General features: G+C 35.3%; 1 protein-coding gene across 1 annotated transcript in view; it reads left to right on the forward strand.

The window, feature by feature from the left end:
• Positions 1-500: 500 nt before the first annotated feature.
• The window catches only part of SI (sucrase-isomaltase), a 91,623-nt gene continuing 68,543 nt past the window's right edge, over positions 501-23,580 (forward strand). The window contains exons 1-11 of the mRNA XM_004424780.2: positions 501-618; positions 1,832-1,962; positions 6,260-6,377; positions 6,677-6,786; positions 7,727-7,878; positions 9,031-9,202; positions 10,616-10,715; positions 11,942-12,054; positions 15,256-15,381; positions 22,826-22,957; positions 23,047-23,166. Of these exons, the coding sequence (XP_004424837.1) occupies positions 501-618; positions 1,832-1,962; positions 6,260-6,377; positions 6,677-6,786; positions 7,727-7,878; positions 9,031-9,202; positions 10,616-10,715; positions 11,942-12,054; positions 15,256-15,381; positions 22,826-22,957; positions 23,047-23,166 (1,392 nt within the window). The remainder of the gene's footprint in view (positions 619-1,831; positions 1,963-6,259; positions 6,378-6,676; positions 6,787-7,726; positions 7,879-9,030; positions 9,203-10,615; positions 10,716-11,941; positions 12,055-15,255; positions 15,382-22,825; positions 22,958-23,046; positions 23,167-23,580) is intronic.

Genomic DNA, 23,580 nt, shown 5'->3' on the forward strand with positions numbered 1-23,580 from the left:
TATAGTAAATGTGCATCACGAATTCACTCCTTTTACTTAAAATTGCGTGTGTTGTTTCCTTTTACGCCAATGTGTATTATTTTTTTTTGTTTGTTTATTTTTTGTGAGGACGACCAGCCCTGAGCTAACATCCGATGCCAATCCTCCTCTTTTTTGCTGAGGAAGACTGGCCCTGGGCTAACATCTGTGCCCATCTTCCTCTACTTTATATGGGACCCCGCCACAGCATGGCTTAACAAGCTGTGCGTCAGTGCATGGCCGGGATCCGAACCAGCGAACCCCGGGCAGCCGCAGCAGAGCGCGGGCACTTACCTGCTTGCGCCACCGGGCCGGCCCCAATGTGTATTATTTTATATTAGGAACTGATAGAGCTATCCGCAGCTCTGCTTGTGTTGTGCTTAGTAAAAAAAAAAAAGGAATGATATAATTTCATGATAATGATGGTGGCTAATTGTAGTTATGTTTTACATTTTAAATGCATGTTCCTTTTCTTTCTTTAGATGGCAAAGAAGAAATTTACTGGTTTAGAAATCACTCTGATTGTCCTCTTTGTTATAGTTACTATAATAGCTATTGCCCTAATTATTGTTTTAGCAACTAAGACACCTGCTGTTGATGGTAAGTAATGTTAAAAATACTTATACATTATAGTGAAATTAAGATAAAGTTTACTCCATAATAGTTATGGATTTTAAAAAGTAATCTATGTGAGCTGAAACATGAAAAAAGATCTCAGGTAAGTTATATAATTACTCCAACATGTTTATGTTTTATATCCCAGTTATTTCAATGAAGAGCCGTTGTAATTAAGGAATTTATGTGCTTTGACATTAATGGCCTTTGCCAGATCATGTTGCTTGAGAAGTAGCAAAGAGGCAAAGGGTCAAGGCGTTAATGGAAGGTGGAATAATCATCTACTGTTACTAGTGAGGTTCCTCTAATTAGTGGGAAGACCTGGTTTCTGCTCTGGCCGTCAGACACTTGCAAAGGGGGGTGGGAAATTTGGAGGAATACCCCCTTTGTCTTAGGCTCAATTTCTTTTTAAGGAGAGAGAGGTTGTATGAGAAAAACAGATAGAAGGAAGGTAAAACAGGGCTTGAAGTCTTTATCTTTTTTTCTGAATATTCCTATGGTCCACCTAACCTACTGCTCTTTCTTCATCATTCTCTCATGACCAAATCAGAATTGGAAAGGATGTTACAGATTATCTTCTAGTCTAACAGTAGTTAGCATTTTCTACTGCTGTTAGTCTTTTGTTTTACCTTCTTTCAGTAAACTGAAAGCTCACTACATTGTGAAGCAATCAATTTTATCTTACCCATATCTGATTGCTAGAAAGTTCCTCTTTATTATATAGAGTTAGGATTTATTTTTCTTCACTATTCTCTGCTTTCTCTTCTATTCACTTCAAAGTATTTTCTTCCTCCTACTTTTCTATTTTCTTCTCTAATTCTTGTGTCCTTTTCTACATCCTTTTCCCATCTATGTTTCTCCATCTTCTTTCTTCATCCATAAAACACAAATTGTGAAGGTGGTAGGAATGTACATTTTGTTTCCTTTTGAATCTACCTCACCACCTTCTGTGAATATATTTTGTTTTTCTGAAGAAACAGTCAACAGAGCTCTGCACAGTCAATTTTTAAATATCATTTAGATCTTTTCTGTTTGATAACTAGGAGTTGAATTTGTGGATCCTATTTTAATGAAAAATTTATTTTTATTTTCATTATATATAAATTCATCCACTCTTTCAATGTAAAGTATCGATTGCTTGAAAAATCTGAAAAAAATTAAATACTATGTTTTTTTTATTGACCATTTTCTTTCCCAGAAATTAGTGCTTCTACTTCACCTACCACTCATACAACCACTGCGTATCCTGGTTCAGGAAATTGTCCAAGTGAGATAAATGATCCTATCAATGAGAGAATAAACTGCATTCCAGAACAATTTCCAACACAGGTCTGCAACAAAAGTCTTCAATATTTTTTATGAATAGATATATATTATAATAATTATATGAAAATAATTGCACATATTGGATCAATTCCATATTTTTTGTGTGTGTGTGTGTGAGGAAGATTAGCCATGAGCTAACATCTGTTGCCAATCCTCCTCTTTTTTGCTGATGAAGGTTGGCCCTGGGCTAACATCTGTGCCCATCTTCCTCTACTTTATACGGAACGCTGCCACAGCATGGCTTGACAAGCGGTGCGTCAGTCTGCACCAGGGATCCAAACCTGCAAACCCCTGGCCTCAGAAGCAGAGCATTCGAACTTAACCGCTATGGCACTGGGCGGCCCCCAATTCCATATTTTTAAAGATCTAGCCATCAACTAGGTTGCATTTATCTTTTTATTATAGTTCCATAAAAATAGGTGAGAGATAACAGAAATTATTGAGCTTGCTTTTCTGTACATATATTCAAGTTAATATTTTTCTATGCATAACAAGCTACTGTTAATTTTATAAAACTTCCTGAATTTCTATCCTCTCAAATCTACTTCTTAAATAAAAAAAAGTATTATCTTTGACAATTTAGAACACTTGAGAGAGAATAATGCCTTACTAGGGTATTTGTGATGATGGCATTGAGAAGTGTGTGTAGAAAATAAAGTAACACTGATTTTTTAAAAATTATTATTATTTGGTAATTGGGGAGAAGAAGCTCAAATGGAGAAAATTAGAGTAACTGAATGGATTCATGTAACTCTGAGTTGACTCTTCCTTGGTTTTCATAACCTGCACGGGAATAAAGGTCAATGAGTGTGTGTGTGTGTATGTGTGTGTGTATATTCACATTTTGCAATATCTACATATTATATGCATATCTATAATATATCTATAATATGCATATCTGTATCTCACCTCTCCCACTCCCTCCATCACATACAAAATAACAAATGGACTATAAAGGTCTATTAGCCCTATTCTACCATTGCTACATCATAGTTGATACATAATTTTCTGATTAATTTGCCATAAAAATTTGCAAATAGATAAGATTTTTCTTAGACGACATTAGGAATAGTGGGTCCTATAACCTATTGATAAAAGAGCTGGATAACATACTGTTTACTATGACACACTGAGCATATTGGCCAGATATTCTCTTTAGCTAATATTCTTCTTAGGAAATAATTGAAGCTCAACATAGAATTCTATTAGGAACAATATGGGTTGTTAGGATCTTAAATGGAAACAACAGTTAAAAGCCAATGGTTTAAGGTTTTATGCCTACTATTAGTTTTTAATGTCAGCCTGTTAGGTTGCTAAAGAATGTTTTCAATGTGAAACCAATTAAACTTAGGAATTTAACAAATTTCAGCTAATATATTTTATATTTGTCATGTAAGAAAAGACAGTGAACTTAAAATGGCAATTCTATAATTCTACCCAGAGTATATTAGTCAGCCGGGGATTCCATAATAAAATACCACAGACTGGGTGGCTTAAACAACAGACATTTATTTTCTCACAGTTTTGGAGACTAGGAGTCAAGGGGCACCAGGGTTGGTTTCTGGTGAGACCTCTCTTCCTGGCTTGTAGACAGCTGCATTCTTGTTGTGTCTTCACGTGGCCTTTCCTCTGGGCATGCACAGAGAGAGAGGGACAGAGAGAGAACTCTGGTGCCTCCTCCTCTTCTTATGAGGACGCTGGTCCTATCAGATTAGGGCCCCATCCTTATGACCTCATTTAACCTTAATGCCCCCCTTAAAGCCCTATCTCCAAATACAATCACGTTGGGGGTTAGGGCTTCCTACCTATGAATTGTGGGGGGTACAAGTCACTTCATAACACAGAATCAACCCACTATGTATTATTACATATAATTCTATATGCATACTCACACACATATAATAGAAGTAAGAACCCAACAAATTTATTGTATTTTTACCTACTGAAGTTTGTACCTATTGATGGATATTTAATGTTTTAATTTTTCACTTTTTCAAATGAAGCAGAGGAAAAACTGAAGTTAGATTAGGAATTAAAAGTAATAGAGGAAAATGCCTGAAATCCTGAAAAATAGAGCAACTAAAAATAAATAACAAGTATCAAAATCTATACAAAATAAACCAAAATTATTTTTATTTTAAAAGCAACAATGAGGATATACATTTTTGAACTAATATTTTGATGTGTATATGTAGTGGGTTGAATGATGTCCTCCAAAAATTCATGTCTACTTGGAGCCTCAGAATGTGACCTGATTTGGAAATAGGGTCTTGCAGATGTAGTTAGTTAAATGAAGTCATACTGAATTAGGGTGGACCCTAAATCCAATGACTGGTGTCTGTGTAAGAGGAGGGGATGACACACAGAGAACCACAGGAAAGAAGTCCGTGTGAAGATGAAAGTAGAGATTGGAGTAATGTATCTTCAAACCAAGAGATATTGAGGATTACAAGGAGCCACCAGAAGCTAGGAACAGACAAGGACGGATTCTTCCCTAGAGCCTCAGAGGGAGCATGGTTTGGCTAACATCTTGAATTAGGACTTCTAGACTCTGGAACTAAGAGAGAATAAATTTCTGTTGATTCAAACCACCCTGTTCATGGCTGCTACAACAGCCCTAAGAAACCAATACAGTATGTTTGGAGGAACTTCATGTAACTCCATCTTACTAAATATTTTTCATATTACAAGATGCAATTATAATTTGCTTATTTCTTTTCTCTTGTTTTTAAAACAGCACCTTTACATGTTTCCAAATCAGTATATCTGTGTCTAAGTCTACCTCTTTGTTTTTACCAACATTTAAAAGAAATCTTTCATAAAGGCTACTGTAAATGACAATTTTTATACAACTATCTCTTTGTATTGCTGGGAGTATTTCTATAAGTTAGATAGCAGAGGTAAAATTGCCTGATCAAAAATCACACACTTTAGGGGCCGGCCCCGTGGCTTAGCAGTTAAGTGCGCACACTCCGCTACTGGTGGCCCGGGTTCAGATCCCAGGCACGCACCGACTCACCGCTTGTCCGGCCATGCTGAGGCAGTGTCCCACATAAGCAACTAGAATGATGTGCAACTATGACATACAACTATCTACTGGGGCTTTGGGGAGAGAAAAAAAAAAAAGGAAAAAAAGGAGGAGGATTGGCAATAGATGTTAGCTCAGGGCTGGTCTTCCTCAGCAAAAAGAGGAGGATTGGCATGGATGTTAGCTCAGGGCTGATCTTCCTCCCCCCCCCAAAAAAAAAATCACACACTTTAGATTTTGTTAGATAATGACCTCCAAAATGGTCAGATCCAACTGTACTCCCATTTGCAATGTACATGTATGGGTGCACATATCTGTGTGTATGTACACGTATGTGTATCTGAAGCCACTTTAGTTTGATGTGAAAATAGGAGAGGAGTTAACATGTATAACAGCAGCTACTAAAAGTAGAGACTTTTAACTTTTTTCAAGGCAAATAGCCAAGAAAAAAAACCCCACAGGTGTTCAAATTACAAAAGTGTATCATACTACTAAATTTAAATATTAAGTAGATTTTTAATTATACCAGTGTTAACACACAGCATCATCATGGGTTCAATTTTTTATGTAAACATATGTAATTTTTCTTCCACTTCACATAATTTTCCATATACATCACAAAATTATTGAGAATTCAGTATTTTGCTTTATTCATTCAATGCAGTGGCAGCAACTAGTTGCAAACCTGTCTAGTTTAAATAGTTTTAAACTAGTTTAAATAGTTTAAATAGTTTAATTAAATGTTGTCTAGTTTAAATAGTTTTAAAAACTAGTTTAAATAGTTTAATTAAATGTTGAATTAATAATTAGCTGGAAATAACTACTATGAACCTTATATGTAGGTTTGAATTCAGGGCCATGTCTTCATCTTTATAGCCTCACTTGCAGCTTGATACACAGTTGGTACACAATAAATATTTCAGTTCTTTTGCATTGACAGTATGACAACAGAATAGATTGTAATTAGCCAGAGGGCACGAACTTTTAAAATACTCGAGCTTACGATAATATGTATTGATATGTAATTTGATAAATCACAACTCAGAGCATCAATCTCTGATATGGGTAATTAATTCAAGTCATCAAATATTTATATATCTTCCAAATGAAAAAACAAAAGAATAAGTGAAATTTTAACATATTATATATTTATTTATATATATAAACATTTATTCAAACATTTATTAAAATGAATGAATGTTTAAAAAATAGAAACTGACATACATGATAACAATACTAATCATACGATTCCTTTCATAAATGTTTTATCAGGCAGTTTGTGAAATGCGAGGTTGCTGCTGGAAGCCATGGAATGGCTCTCTTATTCCCTGGTGCTTCTTCGTAGACAACCATGGCTACAATGTGGAGACAATGACAACAAACAGCACCGGTGAGAAGGGTTCTATCATGGTGGTCTAACAGAACACACTTTAAGTAGAATGAAAAAATATGTCTTAAATTTTTCTTTGGAAAAATAACAAATAGAATCAAATGGGAAGTATGCACACAAGAATGTTCAAACCGGTTATATTAAGCATTTATTTTTGGCATGATCGTATCTTCCAAATTAAAAAAGAAGTCATTATTTATGATAAAGGCAATAAAATTATAAAAATATAAAAAATATTTGATAATTGTTAATCTTTATAAATAAAGTCATCACTCATGCCAACTTTTCCTTTCTTTAAGGCCTTGAAGCCAGATTAAACAGGATACCTTCACCTACGTTATTTGGAAATGACATTAACAACGTTCTCTTAACAACTCAAAGGCAGACACCCAATCGTTTCCGGTTCAAGGTTTGATTTTTGAGATTTCTAAAGAAGGGTTAATAATAAAAGGCATGTTATAAGCACACTCTTCACCCTAACAAGATATTTTCCCTCTTAAGAAATATTTATGCAATGCAAAGGACTAATTGGACTAGTAACTTCAATTCTCTGAGCTTGTTTAATTAAATGTAACATAAGAAATAATTCCTCTGTCAGTTATTTTTGGAGAATTTAGTAATATAGTCAATGTAAAATATTTGATCCAGTGTCTTGAGAAGAATAAACCCACTCAGTAAACTTTAGTAATTTTTAATATTTTAACTGCAGACTACAAGGAAGAATTGGTTTAAAATTTGATTTGAGTGAGATATTAATTGTGCTGTATAAATGTGACTTACATTCACTAGTTCTTTTTATTGGTATCACTTTATTCATGATTTTAAAGAAACTAATTCCTGCTGGATTTTTAGCAAGTAGCTTACTAGTATGGATTTTTGGATTTGGAAGTGAAAACACCACCATATCCTTTGTATATTAGTTTATTAGCAACAATTTCACAGGAATTAAGAGAATTTTTTTTAAACAAATTTCAAAATTCTTATGGGATTTCTAAGGGAGTGATCGCTGAAAAGCAAGAAGGATAATTAAATTTGCAATGTGTAGTATTCAAGAATCAATATTTAGTAATACTATGATTAATTTTTATGTCAGTCAATAAAAATCTTTATTTTATATACATTTATAACCAACTAATTCTATTTATTCCTTAACAATTTATACAATTTATTCTGTGCATAGCCATTCAAAAATGTTAACATTAAGTTTATGACTAGATTAATAGTTCATCCATAAGATTATTAAATTTATTATATTCTGTTTAGAATTTGCATTTAGTACTAAATTCAGAATTGGAAAATTAAATAATGTTTTTGAATCAAGTAATGCTAATTTGTTTAAATCTTTGCAGCTTACGGATCCAAATAATATAAGATATGAAGTTCCTCATCAGTATGTACAAGAATCTACTGGAACACCAGATTCTGAAACTTTATATGATGTGCAGGTTGCAGAAAATCCATTTAGCATCCAAGTTATTAGAAAAAGCAATGGGAGAACTTTGTAAGTAATTATCTCATTTTACGATTGTATAAATTTAAATAACTTGTCATTTTATTCTATGATCATAGAATTAGGAAAGTCTTAATTTTAAGGCAGTTTCAGAAAGAATAAATTTCTTCCCAAAAGAGGGTGGGTGTACATCTTTATAAAGATTATAACAGTAAAAGGGTTTTATTTCCTGTAGATGAAAATTGTGAGAACTTGAATGAAAATATACAAATTGGGGCCAAAGACGAAGGTGGAGAGCATCACTGATAGATTTTAGCTTTACCTATATTTTGCATCCCCTAGAGCTCTAGTTGTGTCCTTTCCTCATTGTTGATCATATTCTGTTGCCAGTTTGTAGAATCAAACAGTTACTATTCAGAGAGCAGCTAATTCTCATAGTAATACTAAAGGACTTTTCTTATATAAATATTAAATTAAATATTGCTTGAATGCCTTCATTATGAATGTATTTTGAGGGATATTTGTGGTAAGGAATTTAGTAATTTTCAGGATAAATGCTCTTGCATCTCCAAGAAAGATTAATTAAGCAATTGTCGAGATTGAATTTCAGCAGTTACTTTTCTTAAACATATTTTAATAATTTGCAATTGACTTTATGTTAAATCATGAAAATAGTAAATGCCATTTAACGTTTCTCATAGTGTATTTTTGATATGCATAAAACATACAACATTTTCTTTGTGGAAAAATGATTTTGAACTTAATTTTAGTATATATGTTAGAGGTGTAGAAGCCAGCATAGTGCTATATTTTAAAACCTTGTCTCTGAAACAAGCCAGAACTGGGTTTGAAATCTGGCTCTGCTGCCTGCCACTTTGTCACCTTAGAAAACATGAATTGATTTTCCCAATTTGTGTCATTTGTGAAATGGGATTGATAATGGTAGTTATACTTTAGGATTTTGATGAAGATTAAAGGAGAGAATGCATGTAAAGAATCATATTGGTGATGATGAAGCAAATTGTGTTCATGAAATTGACAAGTTCTGAGTATGGTATAATTCGTGTGTTCCTAAGAAGTGATCACAGCTAAAGACTGACATATTAAAAATGAAATATTCTGGATGATAACATAGACCTATATTTGGTAGAACATTTTATATGTTTCTAAATAAATCGTTTATTTATTTATTTCATGGTACAGGTTTGACACCAGCATTGGTCCCCTGGTGTACTCTGACCAGTATTTACAGATCTCAACCAGACTTCCCAGTGAATATATTTACGGTATTGGGGAACATGTTCATAAGAGATTTCGTCATGATTTAAATTGGAAAACATGGCCAATTTTTACCCGGGATCAACTGCCTGCTGATGTAAGGAACTATCTTTCTTGTTATAAATAAAATCATTGTATTGGAACAGATGATAATTTTAGCCTATTTGAAACCAGCATTTATTTGATGTAACGCCTAATCCAGATGCTTGTTTACTTTAGGAGTAAGGAGTAATAGAAAAGTCCTAAATTAACTCAATTAGTGAACAACAGATTTTATGAATGTTTAAATAGGTATTTCCAGTTAATGAATGTTTTGTTTTGATTTTCATATTTTATTGTTCCCTTTTCAGTTACTCTTGTACTTAAACCTGTCCATGGCTAGTCATTGCACTAGAATAATTCCAAATCTTTACCATGTTTTACATGACTTTGTATGATATGTAGAAAAAATCTTTGTCTGCCTATCTATTGGATAGACCTACTATGCCCACTTCTTCCTCTCCCATAACATATGGTAATCTTCCATAAGTTCACATATTTGCACAAGGAATTAGTTCTCTTTGTAAGTACTGAACTTTGAAGTTCTTTATCACTTATACAAGAAGTCATTGAGAGCTCATTTGAAGTTTCACCTCATAAGAACTTCTTCCAAACTCCCTCATGCAGAGTTAGTCTTTCTTTTCTAACCCTCTTTTCATAATTTGGTATGACAATCACCACAGTGTATTATTTGTATATATATTTGTCTATACTTCTAGAATGTGAGATTCTTCAGGACAAAGATCATAACATTTTAAGAAATTATTTTTTTTTCATTCATGATTGCTTTGAGTCAAATATTAGTGATTTTTTAAATGTCAATGCTATTTCATTCCACAAAATGAATGTGTTGTTCTAAAGAGCCTCATTTGGTACAGAACTACTAATAAATTCTACCAATCTTTGTTTACATCATCATTATCTGTAATAAACACCTAAAAACCACAAGGCTGAGAACCTTATAGCTATTTTCCATACATTCTTTCCTTTGAACCTCCATATCCAATCAGCCAAGAAGTCTTTTCTCTTTCACCTTCCCACTTGCCTCCACCATTTCTTCTACTCATCAGCTCTCAACACATGTACTGCAAAAGTTCTATAAGGGTAGACATCATCTTGGAGTTTCCTGCAGTGCCTTGGGCATACACAGGGCATAATGGATGAACATGCCATTACTGTATCATAAATAGCCTATTAAAACTCATTTAATCATAATAAAACATAAAGAAAAATTAAGTAATCTATTAATAGCATAATATATATCTTATATCTTAATATACTAATAATTAAAATAAGTTAGATTATTTTATGCTACAAGGTTTCATATAGTACACATAGTAGAGGAAATTAGTGTAGAGATATGAGGAGTAAATTACAGAAACAAATTGGAACTTGTAAAGGCCATTTTAAATACATAATCTTTTTATTTTAAATATACTTAAAATTTAATTTTCAAATTTTTGCCTTATAGAATAATAATAATTTATATGGCCATCAAACATTCTTCATGTGCATTGAAGATACTTCTGGAAGTTCATTTGGTGTTTTCTTAATGAACAGCAATGCAATGGGTAAGAGTAATTTATCTGATAATATATTTAAATGAGATTTAACTTGAAATATTTTAACTGTTCTCTGTATTCTAATCATAGATATTGTATATCAGAGTAAACTCAATTGTTAAAGATTAATATGTGAAATTATTATAAGCAGGTTTTGCAGTTAGTGAGACCATAGATTTTTGCATATCAGTGCTTCTATTTTGGGGAGAGTATGCTATGTTGTGATATTTAGGCACATTTTTTTTCCCTTCACAGAAACATTGAAACACATCCATGCAAATGAATATTCTTATTCCCACAGGCTCATTTGTTAAGATAAGTTAACATGCCACTACAAATAAAAAATAAAAAGGTCTATATGGGGATCAAAAGAAGGAAGAATAGTTTTTTTTTTCTTTTTGCTGAGGAAGATCCGCCCCTCACTAATGTTTGATGCAATCTTCCTCTTTTTTTCTTTCACTTGAGGAAGATTAGCTCTGAGCTAACATCTGTGCCAATCCTCCTCTGTTTTGTGTGTGGGTCACTGCCATAGCATAGCTGACAAATGGTGTAGGTCTGTGACTGGGATCCAATCCTGCGACACCAAACCACCAAAGCAGAATGCGCTGAACTGACCCACCACGCTGTGGCGCCAGCCCCAAGAATAGTTTTTTAGTTTATCATAATTCAAGTAATGTAGAATCTCTTGTTTCTTTCATATTGTGAGTACAATACCTATAGTTAATAGGTGAACCAGTGATAATAAAAAGCTACAAATATTAATAACGTTCTAGCAAGAACAGTATATTATATGGTTATCTAGGCAATTACTATGTTTTACAAATAAAAAAATTAAAAAACTTTATAGTATTTTCTTAGAAATTAACATGTGATAATATGATCTTTCAGAGAATCTTCAATTAACAGAACTAATTTAAATGCAATTTTAGAAAGAAATCTTTTTGTTGTAAAAGGACTGATTCTCTATTCCTTGCTATGCAGTTTCCAGGGGAGATTTTGCCAGCATCTGTAAATGGAAACATCTGGGATACCCTATCATAAACCTCATACATGGTGGCCTTCTACTTTTCTCCTATGTTCTTCCTAACTTCAATATCTTACTTCCTCTTAATTATTTAGAAATAGTGTAAAACATATGTGGTTAACACGAAGTACTTTATGTAAACACTGTAATTATTTTATCACTATGTACCTTGTTACTATTTACATATGCTTTTCCAATTTTTATTTTGTAGAGATTCTCATCCAGCCTACTCCAATAGTAACTTACAGAGTTATTGGTGGCATTCTGGACTTTTATATCCTTCTGGGAGATACACCAGAACAAGTAGTTCAACAGTATCAAGAGGTATGTTTCAGGTCTATTCTATTTTATAGAATTCTTTTCTACCATGCTTTTCTTTCATCTAACATGTCCACATATTTAAATGGCTTTATTTAAGATGTCTGGGGCCTGTTAACTAAATATATTTTTAAATCTTACCATTTTTCAGATGTGAGTAGGTGGTTTTTATTTTTGTTTTTCCTATACAATGAAGCATATGTATATTTAAACATCCATATTTGTGATATCAAATTGTTTCTTGCTTCTGGGCAGCTGAGTTCATTAGTTGAATTTCTTTGAGATGTTGTATATTAAATCCTTAGTTATTCGTGGCCTACTTTGGTGGAATAAAGCAAAGGGAAGTATCTCACCTTCAAGACTGAGGATAGGCAATGGATGTATAGGTCATACATTCCTTTGATAAAAATCCTAGACGCAACTGAGTTACGAGGAAGGCTAGTGAAACGTGCTGTTAATGCACAGTAGGTAGTGTCTAGGAAATTGGCTCTGGCCTTCAGGCTTAGAAGGGCAGATTTTGAAACATAGTCTCAAGTCTTATATCTAAGGTTACTGTCTAAGCAACTCTTACTCATCTATTAAATAACGTCTTTGTGTTCCTGAGCCCAAGATGGACCTTACAGAGGTAAGGAATCCAGGGCTTACCATGAGGCCGATTTTAAAAGTTTCTTCCAGGGGCCGGCTCCGTGGCTTAGCGGTAAGTGCGCACGCTCTGCTACTGGCGGCCTGGGTTCGGATCCCGGGCGTGCACAGACGCACAGCTTCTCCAGCCATGCTGAGGCCACGTCCCACATACAGCAACTAGAAGGATGTGCAACTATGACATACAACTATCTACTGGGGCTTTGGGGAAAAAAAGGAGGAGGATTGGCAATAGATGTTAGCTCAGAGCCGGTCTTCCTCAGCAAAAAGAGGAAGATTAGCATGGATGTTAGCTCAGGGCTGATCTTCCTCACAAAATAAATAAATAAATAAATATTTAAAAGTTTCTTCCAAATAATTGTTCTCCTGTGACGGTTGGTATATATAATTCCTGGTGTTATGGTGGAAAAATAAATTATTTTTATTAGTATGTGATTTAAGGACATGCCTGTTTTTAAAGTTTTGTTTTATTGATTTATCTTTTGACATGTAATTCCCATTTCCTAAAATGATCTCAAAGAAGTAACTACTATCAAACACTTTCTTTAATTAGGATCCAAAAACCTGAAATGAGAGTAGCTGGATTTTACACAATTGAGTAATCTACAATGTCTAACAATTCTCAAATTGCTGTTCATATATGTGAATTTCAGAGAAGCGCACGAAATTTACAGTCTCTGTAATATGAAATTATAATTACGGTGCTAGGCTGGCCTATATACAGACTTTGTGTATGTTTATCACACCATCAAAACAGGGGACAGCACATTTTTTGAAATAATTTAACATTTGATTAGTGAAATATTAGTTGGGATAGTTGTCTCTTACATACTAAGTAAAGTCTGTGGTCAGCAGTAGTTGCTTTCGAGTCATGCTTGACGTGTGAAGGCAACATATGTATAATAGTAGTGCACTTGTTTATGTCAGTTTATGGGGAGACTTGCAGAGACTTGAATTTAAGCAATAAGATAAAAGACTGTTTTAGAATATAGCACCGTTAATCACTGCTGCATTTAAATGAGGCTCAAATTATATAGAGAGTAGGCAAAAGAAACTTCACTGTTTGAAGAAAAACAAATCATGCTCTTTGTATAAGCTAACCTATTAGAGGTCTCAATATGTTAAAATTTAAAACATAATTCATTTGAATGACCGGATAGTTTTAAAGATGATGTATACATACAAAGTATAAGGTGAATAATATATAAATTAATATAATAGATAACAATAAATATTTTATATACTTTAATGAAAAATAAATAGTCATATATAAATATATATATAGCACACACACAAGGAAATTTCAATCACATGTCCAAATCTCCAAAGAAATTTCATGGAACTTAAGATGTTTATCAATAGAGTTAAAAATACTGATTTTTTGAGAGTTTTATTTGATACCAAGTTATTTTTAAACAAATTTATGCTTAAACTGAATAAAATACAATAACCTGAGTAGTTTTAATATAATATATATTATATATATGTAATTATTAATTGTATATATTATTTGTATATTACTATATATATATGCCTAAACCAAAGAAAATCTATCATACCAAATAAAGTTTCTTAATGTAACCTAATACTCAGTTTTTAATTTTTTGAAATGTTTCATTTTAATTTTTTTTTTCTTGCTGAGGAAGATTAGTCCTGAGCTAACATCTGTGCCAATCTTCCTCTATATTGTATGTGGGTTGCTGCCATAGCATGGCTGACGAGTGGTGGAGGTCAGTGCCTGGGATCTGAACCCATGAACCTGGGCCGCCAAAGCGGGCTGCTCCCAACTTAACCACTACGCCACAGGGCCAGACCCCGTAATACTCAGCTTTCCGTGCAAAAATTTAATATCAGTTACACCCTTATTCACACATGCAAAATCACGTTCTCTCTTGTGATGAGACACTGATAGTCCATTGTGGGTGTGCACTGAGCCGGCTTGGGCGCCTGAGGGAGTGAGAGGAGAAGGGGCTCCATGTGGCCTGTGGGGAAGGGGAAGAAGGCAAGGCCCTACATGTGAATGAAATAAGTACCTTATGAAATAACTGGGTGGGAGCCTTGTAAAATATTTATTTTATTAATATTTTTGAAAACCAGGAGAGAAATAAGTGCCAAAATGTAAGGGAATAGAAATAGTTTACTCTTATGTATCTTTTCTCTTACGTGATGACCATTCATTCATTTTGTTGCCATAGGAAGTGGGAGTGTGGTGGGACAGTTTCCTTTTTCTCTTGTCTCTTTGATGCTATTCTTTTGTTCTCTTCTTTAACTTTCTATGCTGGGAAAAATATACCTTTGCAATGCTACTTTCTCAAGTGCTTTCTAATTTTTTAACACAAAATAAACAAAAGATGAGTCACAAAACACAAATGTGTTAAGTGTTTCATAACAAAATTCTAACAGAATATCCAGGACACATTTTAGAATGCAAATAACACTAAATCTTTTTTTAAAATATGTAGTTAAATTTAAATGAATGCCAGAGATATAACAGAATAAGAAACATATTAGTATCAGTTTCTAATGCCCTTTATTGAAACTAATTAAATGTCCTTTTACTTCAAGCTTGTCGGACTACCAGCAATGCCGTCATATTGGAGTCTTGGGTTCCAACTGAGTCGCTGGAATTATGAGTCACTTGATGTAGTAAAAGAGGTGGTACAAAGAAATCGGGAAGCTGGCATACCATTTGTAAGTGGGATGAAGGTGTTGTGGGAATATATACCAAGTTGAATACTGTCACATAACAATAAATGTAGGAAATTGTCAGGATTATCATATATATATGGATTATGAAGCTGCTTTTTAGCTATAAAGTACATATTATGTCTATATGCAATGCCCACACCTACCTGAAATTTTGAGGACTGTTTATGAATTACACTAGAACAGAATACATGTTTAACTGTGAACAAAATCATGTTCAGCTTTTTGATAGACTATTTTTTAGAGCCTATATACTTTTTAATGTAATAAAATTTAATGTATTCTCTGTAGTGTGTAGATTTTTGTTTTCTATACAATGAATCCCATATATATATGGGATTATGCTTTAATAATAGCATAACACACATCCAGTGACCATCACTGAAACAAATGTGAATGATCATTTGATGTTTTTGTACTTTAGAATTAGGAAAACTAGTTTTATAAACAATATCATTGTGTCTTTAGTGAAATAAAAGGGATCTAACTTCATTTACTTTTTTTTTCTCTAATGCTGCTTTATTATTTTATAGAATTATAGTTTTCCAGAAATATTTTTGATGACCTATTTTATTTCTTCTCATTTTTTTTTTAAATTTTTTGTTTATTGCAGTAACATTGGTTTAAAACATTGTAAAAATTTCAGGTGTACATCATTGTACTTCTATTTCTGCATAGATTACATCATGTTCACCACCAAAATACTAATTACAACCCATCACCACACACATGTACCGAATTATCCCTTTCAGCCTCCTCCCTCCCCCCTTCCCCTCTGGTAACCACCAATCCAATCTCAGTCCCTATGTGTTTGTTTATTGTTGTTATTATCTACTACTTAATGAAGGAAATCATACGGTATTTGACTTCTCCCTCTGACTTATTTCACTTTGCATTATACCCTCAATGTCCATCCATGTTGTCACAAATGGCTGGATTTCATCGTTTCTTATGGCTGAGTAGTATTCCATTGTGTATATATACCACATCTTCTTTATCCATTCGTCCCTTGATGGGCACTTAGGTTGCTTCCAAGTCTTGGCTATTGTGAATAACGCTGCAATGAACACAAGGGTGCATGTACCTTTACAAATTGGTGTTTTCAAGTTCTTTGGATAAATACCCAACAGTGGACTAGCTGGATCATATGGTAGTTCTATCCTTGATTTTTTGAGGACTCTCCATACTGTTTTCCATAGTGGCTGCACAAGTTTGCTCTCCCACCAGCAGTGGATGAGAGTTCCCTTCTCTCCACATCCTCTCCAACACATGTTGTTTCCTGTCTTGTTAATTATAGCCATTCTGATGGGCGTGAGGTGATATCTCATTGTAGTTTTGATTTGCATTTCCCTGATAGTTAGCGATTTTGAACGTCTTTTCATGTGTCTGTTGGCCATCTGTATATCTTCTTTAGAGAAATGTCTGTACCCATTTTTTAATTGGGTTGGTAGTTTTTTTGTTGGTGAGATGCATGAGTTCTTTATATATTTTGGAGATTAAGCCCTTATCAGAAGTATGGTTTGCAAATATCTTCTCCCAATTGTTAGGTTGTTTTTTCGTTTTGTTGATGGTTTCCTTTGCTGTGCAGAAGCTTTTTAGTTTGATGTAGTCCCATTTGTTTATTTTTTCTATTGTTTCTCTTGCCCGGTCAGACGTGGTGTTTGAAAAGATGTTGCTAAGACCGATGTCGAAGAGCGTACTGCCTATGTTTTCTTCTAGAACTTTCACAGTTTCAGGTCTTACATTCAAGTCTTTAATCCATTTGGAGTTAATTTTTGTGTATGGTGTAAGGTAAGGGTCTACTTTCATTTTTTTGCATATGGCTATCCAGTTTTCCCAACACCATTTGTTGAAGAGACTTTCTTTTCTCCATTGTATGTTCTTGGCTCCTTTGTCAAAGATTAGCTGTCCACAGATGTGTGGGTTTATTTCTGGGCTTTCGATTCTATTCCATTGATCTGTGTGTCTGTTTTTGTGCCAGTACCATGCTGTTTTGGTTACTATAGCTTTGTAGTATATTTTGAAATCAGGGAGTGTGATACCTCCAGCTTTGTTCTTTTTTCTCAGGATTCCTTTAGCTATTCGGGGTCTTTTGTTGTTCCATATAAATTTTAGGATTCTTTGTACTATTTCTGTGAAAAATGTTGTTGGAACTTTGATAGGGATTGCATTGAATCTATAGATGGCTTTAGGAAGTATGGACATCTTAACTATGTTAATTCTTCCAATCCAAGAGCATGGAATATCTTTCCATTTCTTTGTGTCTTCTTCAATTTCTTTCAGAAATGTTTTATAGTTTTTGGTGTACAGATCTTTCACCTCTTTGGTTAAGTTTATTCCTAGGTATTTTATTGTTTTTGTTGCAATTGTAAATGGGATGGTATTCTTAATTTCTCTTTCTGCTACTTCGTTGTTAGTGTACAGAAATGCAACAGATTTTTGTATGTTGATTTTGTATCCTGCAACTTTACCATATTCGTTTATTACTTCTAAAAGTTTTCTGGTGGATTCTTTAGGGTTTTCTATATATAAAATCATGTCATCTGCAAATAGTGAGAGTTTCACTTCTTCCTTTCCAATTTGGATCCCTTTTATTTCTTTCTCGTGCCTGATTGCTCCGGCTAGGACTTCCAATACTATGTTAAATAGGAGTGGTGACAGTGGGCATCCTCGTCTGGTTCCTGTTCTCAGAGGGATAGCTTTCAGTTTTTCACCATTGAGGATGATATTAGCTGTGGGTTTCTCATATATGGTCTTTATTATGTTGAGGTACTTTCCTTCTATACCCATTTTATTCAGAGTTTTTATCATAAATGGATGCTGTATCTTGTCAAATGCTTTCTCTGCATCTATTGAGATGATCATGTGATTTTTATTCTTTATTTTATTAATGTGGTGTATTATGTTGATTGATTTGCGAATGTTAAACCATCCCTGCATCCCTGGAATAAATCCCACTTGATCATGGTGTATAATCTTTTTAATGTATTGTTGTATGCGATTTGCTAGTATTTTGTTGAGGATTTTTGCATCGATGTTCATCAGTGATATTGGCCTGTAATTTTCTTTTTGTGTGTTGTCCTTGTCTGGTTCTGGTATCAGGGTAATGTCAGCTTCGTAGAATGAGTTAGGGAGCTTCCCCCCCTCCTCAATTTTTTGGAAGAGTTTGAGAAGGATAGGTATTAAGTCTTCTTTGAATGTTTGGTAGAATTCACCAGGGAAGCCGTCTGGTCCTGGACTTTTATTTTTGGGGAGGTTTGTGATTACTGTTTCGATCTCCTTACTGGTGATTGGTCTATTCAAATTCTCTACTTCTTCTTGATCCAGTTTTGGAAGGTTGTATGATTCTAAGAATTTATCCATTTCTTCCAGATTGTCGAATTGGTTGGCATATAGCTTTTCATGGTATTCTCTTATAATCTTTTGTATTTCTGAGGTGTCTGTTGTGACCTCTCCTCTTTCATTTCTGATTTTACTTATTTGTGCCTTCTCTCTTTTTTTCTTGGTGAGTCTAGCTAAAGGTTTGTCAATTTTGTTGATCTTTTCAAAGAACCAGCTCTTGGTTTTATTAATTTTTTCTATTGTTTTTTTGGTCTCTATTTCATTTATTTCTGCTCTGATCTTTATTATTTCCCTTCTTCTACTGATTTTGGGCTTTGTTTGTTCTTCTTTTTCCAGTTCCTTCAGGTGCATTGTTAGATTGTTTATTTGAGATTTTTCTTGTTTGTTGAGATAGGCCTGTATCGCTATAAACTTCCTTCTTAGAACTGCTTTTGCTGTATCCCATATATTCTGGCATGTCGTATTTTCATTTTCATTTGTCTCCAGGTATTTTTTGATTTCATCTTTGATTTCTTCGTTAACCCAGTCGTTGTTCAGTAGCATTTTGTTTAATCTCCACGTATTTGTGGCTTTTCTGATTTTCTTCCTATAGTTGATTTCTAGTTTCATACTGTTGTGGTCCGAAAAGATGCTTGGTATTATTTCAGTCTTCTTAAATTTATGGAGACTTGTTTTGTGGCCTAATATGTGATCAATCCTGGAGAATGTTCCATGTGCATTTGAAAAGAACGTGTATTCTTCGGTTTTTGGATGGAATGCTCTGTATATATCTACTAGGTCCATCTGTTCTAGTGTGTCATTTAAGGCCAATGTTTCCTTATTGATCTTCTGTTTGGATGATCTATCCATTGGTGTAAGTGGACTGTTAAAGTCTCCCAGTATTATTGTGTTACTGTCTATTTCTGTTTTTATGTCTGTTAATAATTGCTTTATATATTTAGGTGCACCTACATTGGGTGCGTAGATATTTACAAGTGTTATATCCTCTTGTTGGATTGGTCCCTTGATCATTATGTAATGCCCTTCTTTGTCTCTTTTTACAGTTTTTGTTTTAAAGTCTATTTTGTCTGATATGAGTACTGCTACCCCAGCTTTCTTTTCATTGCCATTTGCATGGACTATCTTTTTCCATCCCTTCACTTTCAGTTTGTGAGTATCTTTAGGTCTGAAGTGTGTCTCTTGTATGCAGCATATATATGGGTCTTGTTTTTTTATCCAGTCAGCCACCCTATGCCTTTTAATTGGAGCATTTAGTCCATTGACGTTTAAAGTAGCTATTGATAAGTATGTACTTACTGCCATTTTGAACTTTTTTTTTTTCTCAGTGTTTTAGTAGTCCTTCTCTTTTCCTTTCTTCTTCTATACAGAATTGATGGTCACTTTAGTTTGACCTCTGTCTGAAAGCTGTACTCTTAACTCCCCTCCTCCCTCCTGTTATGTTTTTGATATCATATCTAAACTCTTTTTTGTGCATTTGTATCCATTACGTTCTAATCATGGAAATAGATAATTTTTCCTATTTGTGGTCTTCTCTTTTCCCCTTAAATCAGTCCCTTTAACATTTCTTGTAGCACTGGTTTCTTGGTGACAAACTCCTTTAATTTTTGCTTATCTGTGAAAATTTTGATCTCTCCTTCCATTTTGAATGATAACCTTGCTGGGTAGAGTATTCTTGGCTGTAAGTTTTTTCCTTTGAGCACTTTAAATATATCATGCCATTCTCTTCTAGCCTGTAAGGTTTCTGCTGAGAAGTCAGCTGATAGCCTTATGGGGTTTCCTTTGTATGTAACTTGACATTCTCTTGCGGCTTTTAGGATTCTCTCTTTATCTTTAATTCTGGACATTTTGATTATGATGTGTCTTGGTGTGGGCCTCTTTGGGTTTATCTTGTTTGGGGCTCTCTGTGCTTCCTGTACCTGGATGTCTGTTTCCTTCCTTAGGTTAGGGAAGTTTTCATCTATTATTTCTTGAAATAGATTCTCTGACCCCTTGTCTCACTCTTCTCCTTCCGGGACACCTATAACACGGATGTTAGTGCGCTTGATGTTGTCCCAGAGGTCCCTTAGACTGTCCTCACTCTTTTTAATTCTTTTCTCTTTTACTTGTTCACCTTGGGTAATTTCTTCTAGTCTTTTGTCCAGCTCACAGATCCGTTCTTCTGTATTCTCTACTCTGCTTTGAGTCCCTCTAATGAATTTTTCATTTCCAATATTGTATTCTTCATTTCTGATTGGTTCTTTTTTATATCTTCCATTTCTTTGTTGACATTCTCACTGAGTTCATCTATTCTTCTCCCCAGATCAGTGAGCATCCTTAACACTCTTAGTTTGAACTCTCTGTCAGGTAGTTTGCTCATTTCTGTTTCACTTAGTTCCTTTTCTGGGGTTTTGTCCTGTTCCCTTACTTGGAATGTATTCTTTTGCCTCCTCATTTTGCCTCTTTCCCTGTGCTTGTGTCTACGTATTAGGTAGGTCAGCTACGTCTCCTGCTCTTGAATAGGTGACCTTATGTAAGTGATGCCTTAGGAGGCTTCCAGTGTGCTTCCCTCAGTTCTCAATGTTCCAGGGTTGACCCCTATGTGGACTACGTGTGTCCTTGTGTTGTGGCCTGTTTGCTCTCTCTGTAGGCGCCCAGGGAGGCTGAGTTATGCTCCTGGCCAGGTGTTGTAATGCTCAGCTGCTTGTAGTTGTTGTGGGCCCTTCAGTCTCTTTATGAGGTGTGGGGAGCCCCAGCACAGTTGGCTGCAAGTTCTAATACCATATTTGTGTTGCAGTATTTCTTTTAAGTGAGTAGGCCCCCACCGTGGCAGGTTGTTAGGCTCAGGGCCTTACAATTGCTGTAAGCCTCTAGCCTATTAGGTCTCTTGTCAGCTCTCTGAGGATTGCAGCTGGGTGGGGCTGGCCTCAGGCACAGGAGCACCCAATTGTTTCAGGCTTTGGAAGGTGGGGCAAACCTCCTATGTGGGTCTTTGAGAAGCACAAGTCTTCTGCAGCTGACAAGCCCTGCTGCCCACAGGTCCACACACATAGTCAACACAGTTCTGCCCCGTGTGAGCACCCCGACCTCCCCAAGCGGACCCAGTCTCTCCATGGCGGGAGCCCCACACACTCAACCACCGCCCCACACTCTCCACCTGCTCCTTGTGCACACCCTGTCCCGCTCAAGTTGGCTCAGTTGCCAGGCTGCAGAGAATCCAGTCACCAATCTATGCAGGCCCACAAGTTGCCTGAGGGCTTGTTGTTGGGTGGGGCCAGTCTCTAGGGTGGGCTGCCTGCCCTGGCTGAGCTGGATTAAATTGGTGCTCTAGCGGGTGGGGCAGACCCTGGGCTAGCAGGCCTCAGGGAGAACTCCAATGGCGTCTGTGTCAGCACGCCCACACCAGGCCACAATGGCTGCCACCAATGTCCCAGTCCCTGGAGAGGTCTCACCCCTCACCGAGATGCACTCAGGGCCTATTAGGTGAGTCTCTTGTCACCAAAGCACTGTGCACCTTTCTTTCTGGTGATTTTAGGATGCTTTCTGAAACAGGTGAGTTTGTGCACGGGCCCTTTAAGAGCCAGTTTTAGTTTCTTCGTGAACCGGGTTTTCTGGGGGTACTCCCCGATGTTTTAGTAGCAGGCAAAGTCAGATATTATGCCGCTGGTCTCGATTGTGCTGGGTCCACAAAATGCCCACAGCGTGGGGGCTCCCCGGCTCAGGGCCCCATGCCTCCAGGGAGGGCTGCGTACCTGTGGGCTGCTCCTGGGTGGCTGTGAAGCTGGCGGCTTGTGAAGATGGCGTTTTTCCTCTCCAGAAGGGAGTCTCTGCCTCTTCCATCTCAGTTAGGATTGTCCGTTGTTGCAGGAGTTCCTCTTATCCAGTTTTCAGTTCTGTCTCAGGGGTAATTTTTCCACGAGTAGTTGTAAATTGGCTGTTTCCGGGGGAGGAGGTGAGTTCAGAATCTGCCTACGCAGCCATCTTGACTCCACCTCTTTCATTTACTTTTTAATCATTATATTTATAATACAAATTCATTGGACTTATATATTCAATTGATTAGAGAGTTCTTTCAGTACTATTTATTGAAATATACTCTGCTAATTTTCAGGATACACAGGTCACTGATATTGACTATATGGAAGACAAGAAAGACTTTACTTATGATCAAGTTGCATTTAGTGGGCTCCCTGAATTTGTTCAAGATTTGCATGACCATGGACAGAAATATGTCATCATCTTGGTAATGACTGATTATATATTAATACATTTTTAGTATTTACACATTTGTAAGTTATTAGATTTTCTACAGTTTCTTCTTTCTATTGTTAGGACCCTGCAATTTCCATAGAGAGACGTACTGATGGATCAGCATATGAAGCCTATGAGAGAGGAAATGCACAAAACGTGTGGGTAAATGAGTCTGATGGGACTACAGCAGTTATTGGAGAGGTAAATTATGAGATTCATTAAAGTTGTGTTGCTCAGATGTTCTATTGTGCAACAACAACGTTTTTGTAAGTGTGTGTGTGTGCGTGTACATGTGTGTGTGCATTTGCTTTCAGATCTGGATTTGATATTTTAATTGCATAGAGAAATCTTAGGCAGAGGAAATATTCCAATTATCTCTAAAACTGTTCTTGTAAGAAGACAGATAATTTTTCATGCTGTACACAATTAAAACTAAAGCTGAAAAATATTATAATATTATTACAAAAATTCTGATAATTTTGCATGAAATAATTGCATATATAAATTGGGAAATTACATACTGGGTATTAAGTTTCATGGTTTACATTTAGTCCTCACAATAAAATAATGAGATAACTATGATTAAAACTCTTGGTTTACAGGTGAAAAAAGTGG

The sequence above is a fragment of the Ceratotherium simum genome, chromosome 15 (genome assembly GCF_057802395.1).
Source record: "Ceratotherium simum simum isolate JZ-2026a chromosome 15, ASM5780239v1, whole genome shotgun sequence".
Taxonomy (NCBI): domain Eukaryota; kingdom Metazoa; phylum Chordata; class Mammalia; order Perissodactyla; family Rhinocerotidae; genus Ceratotherium; species Ceratotherium simum.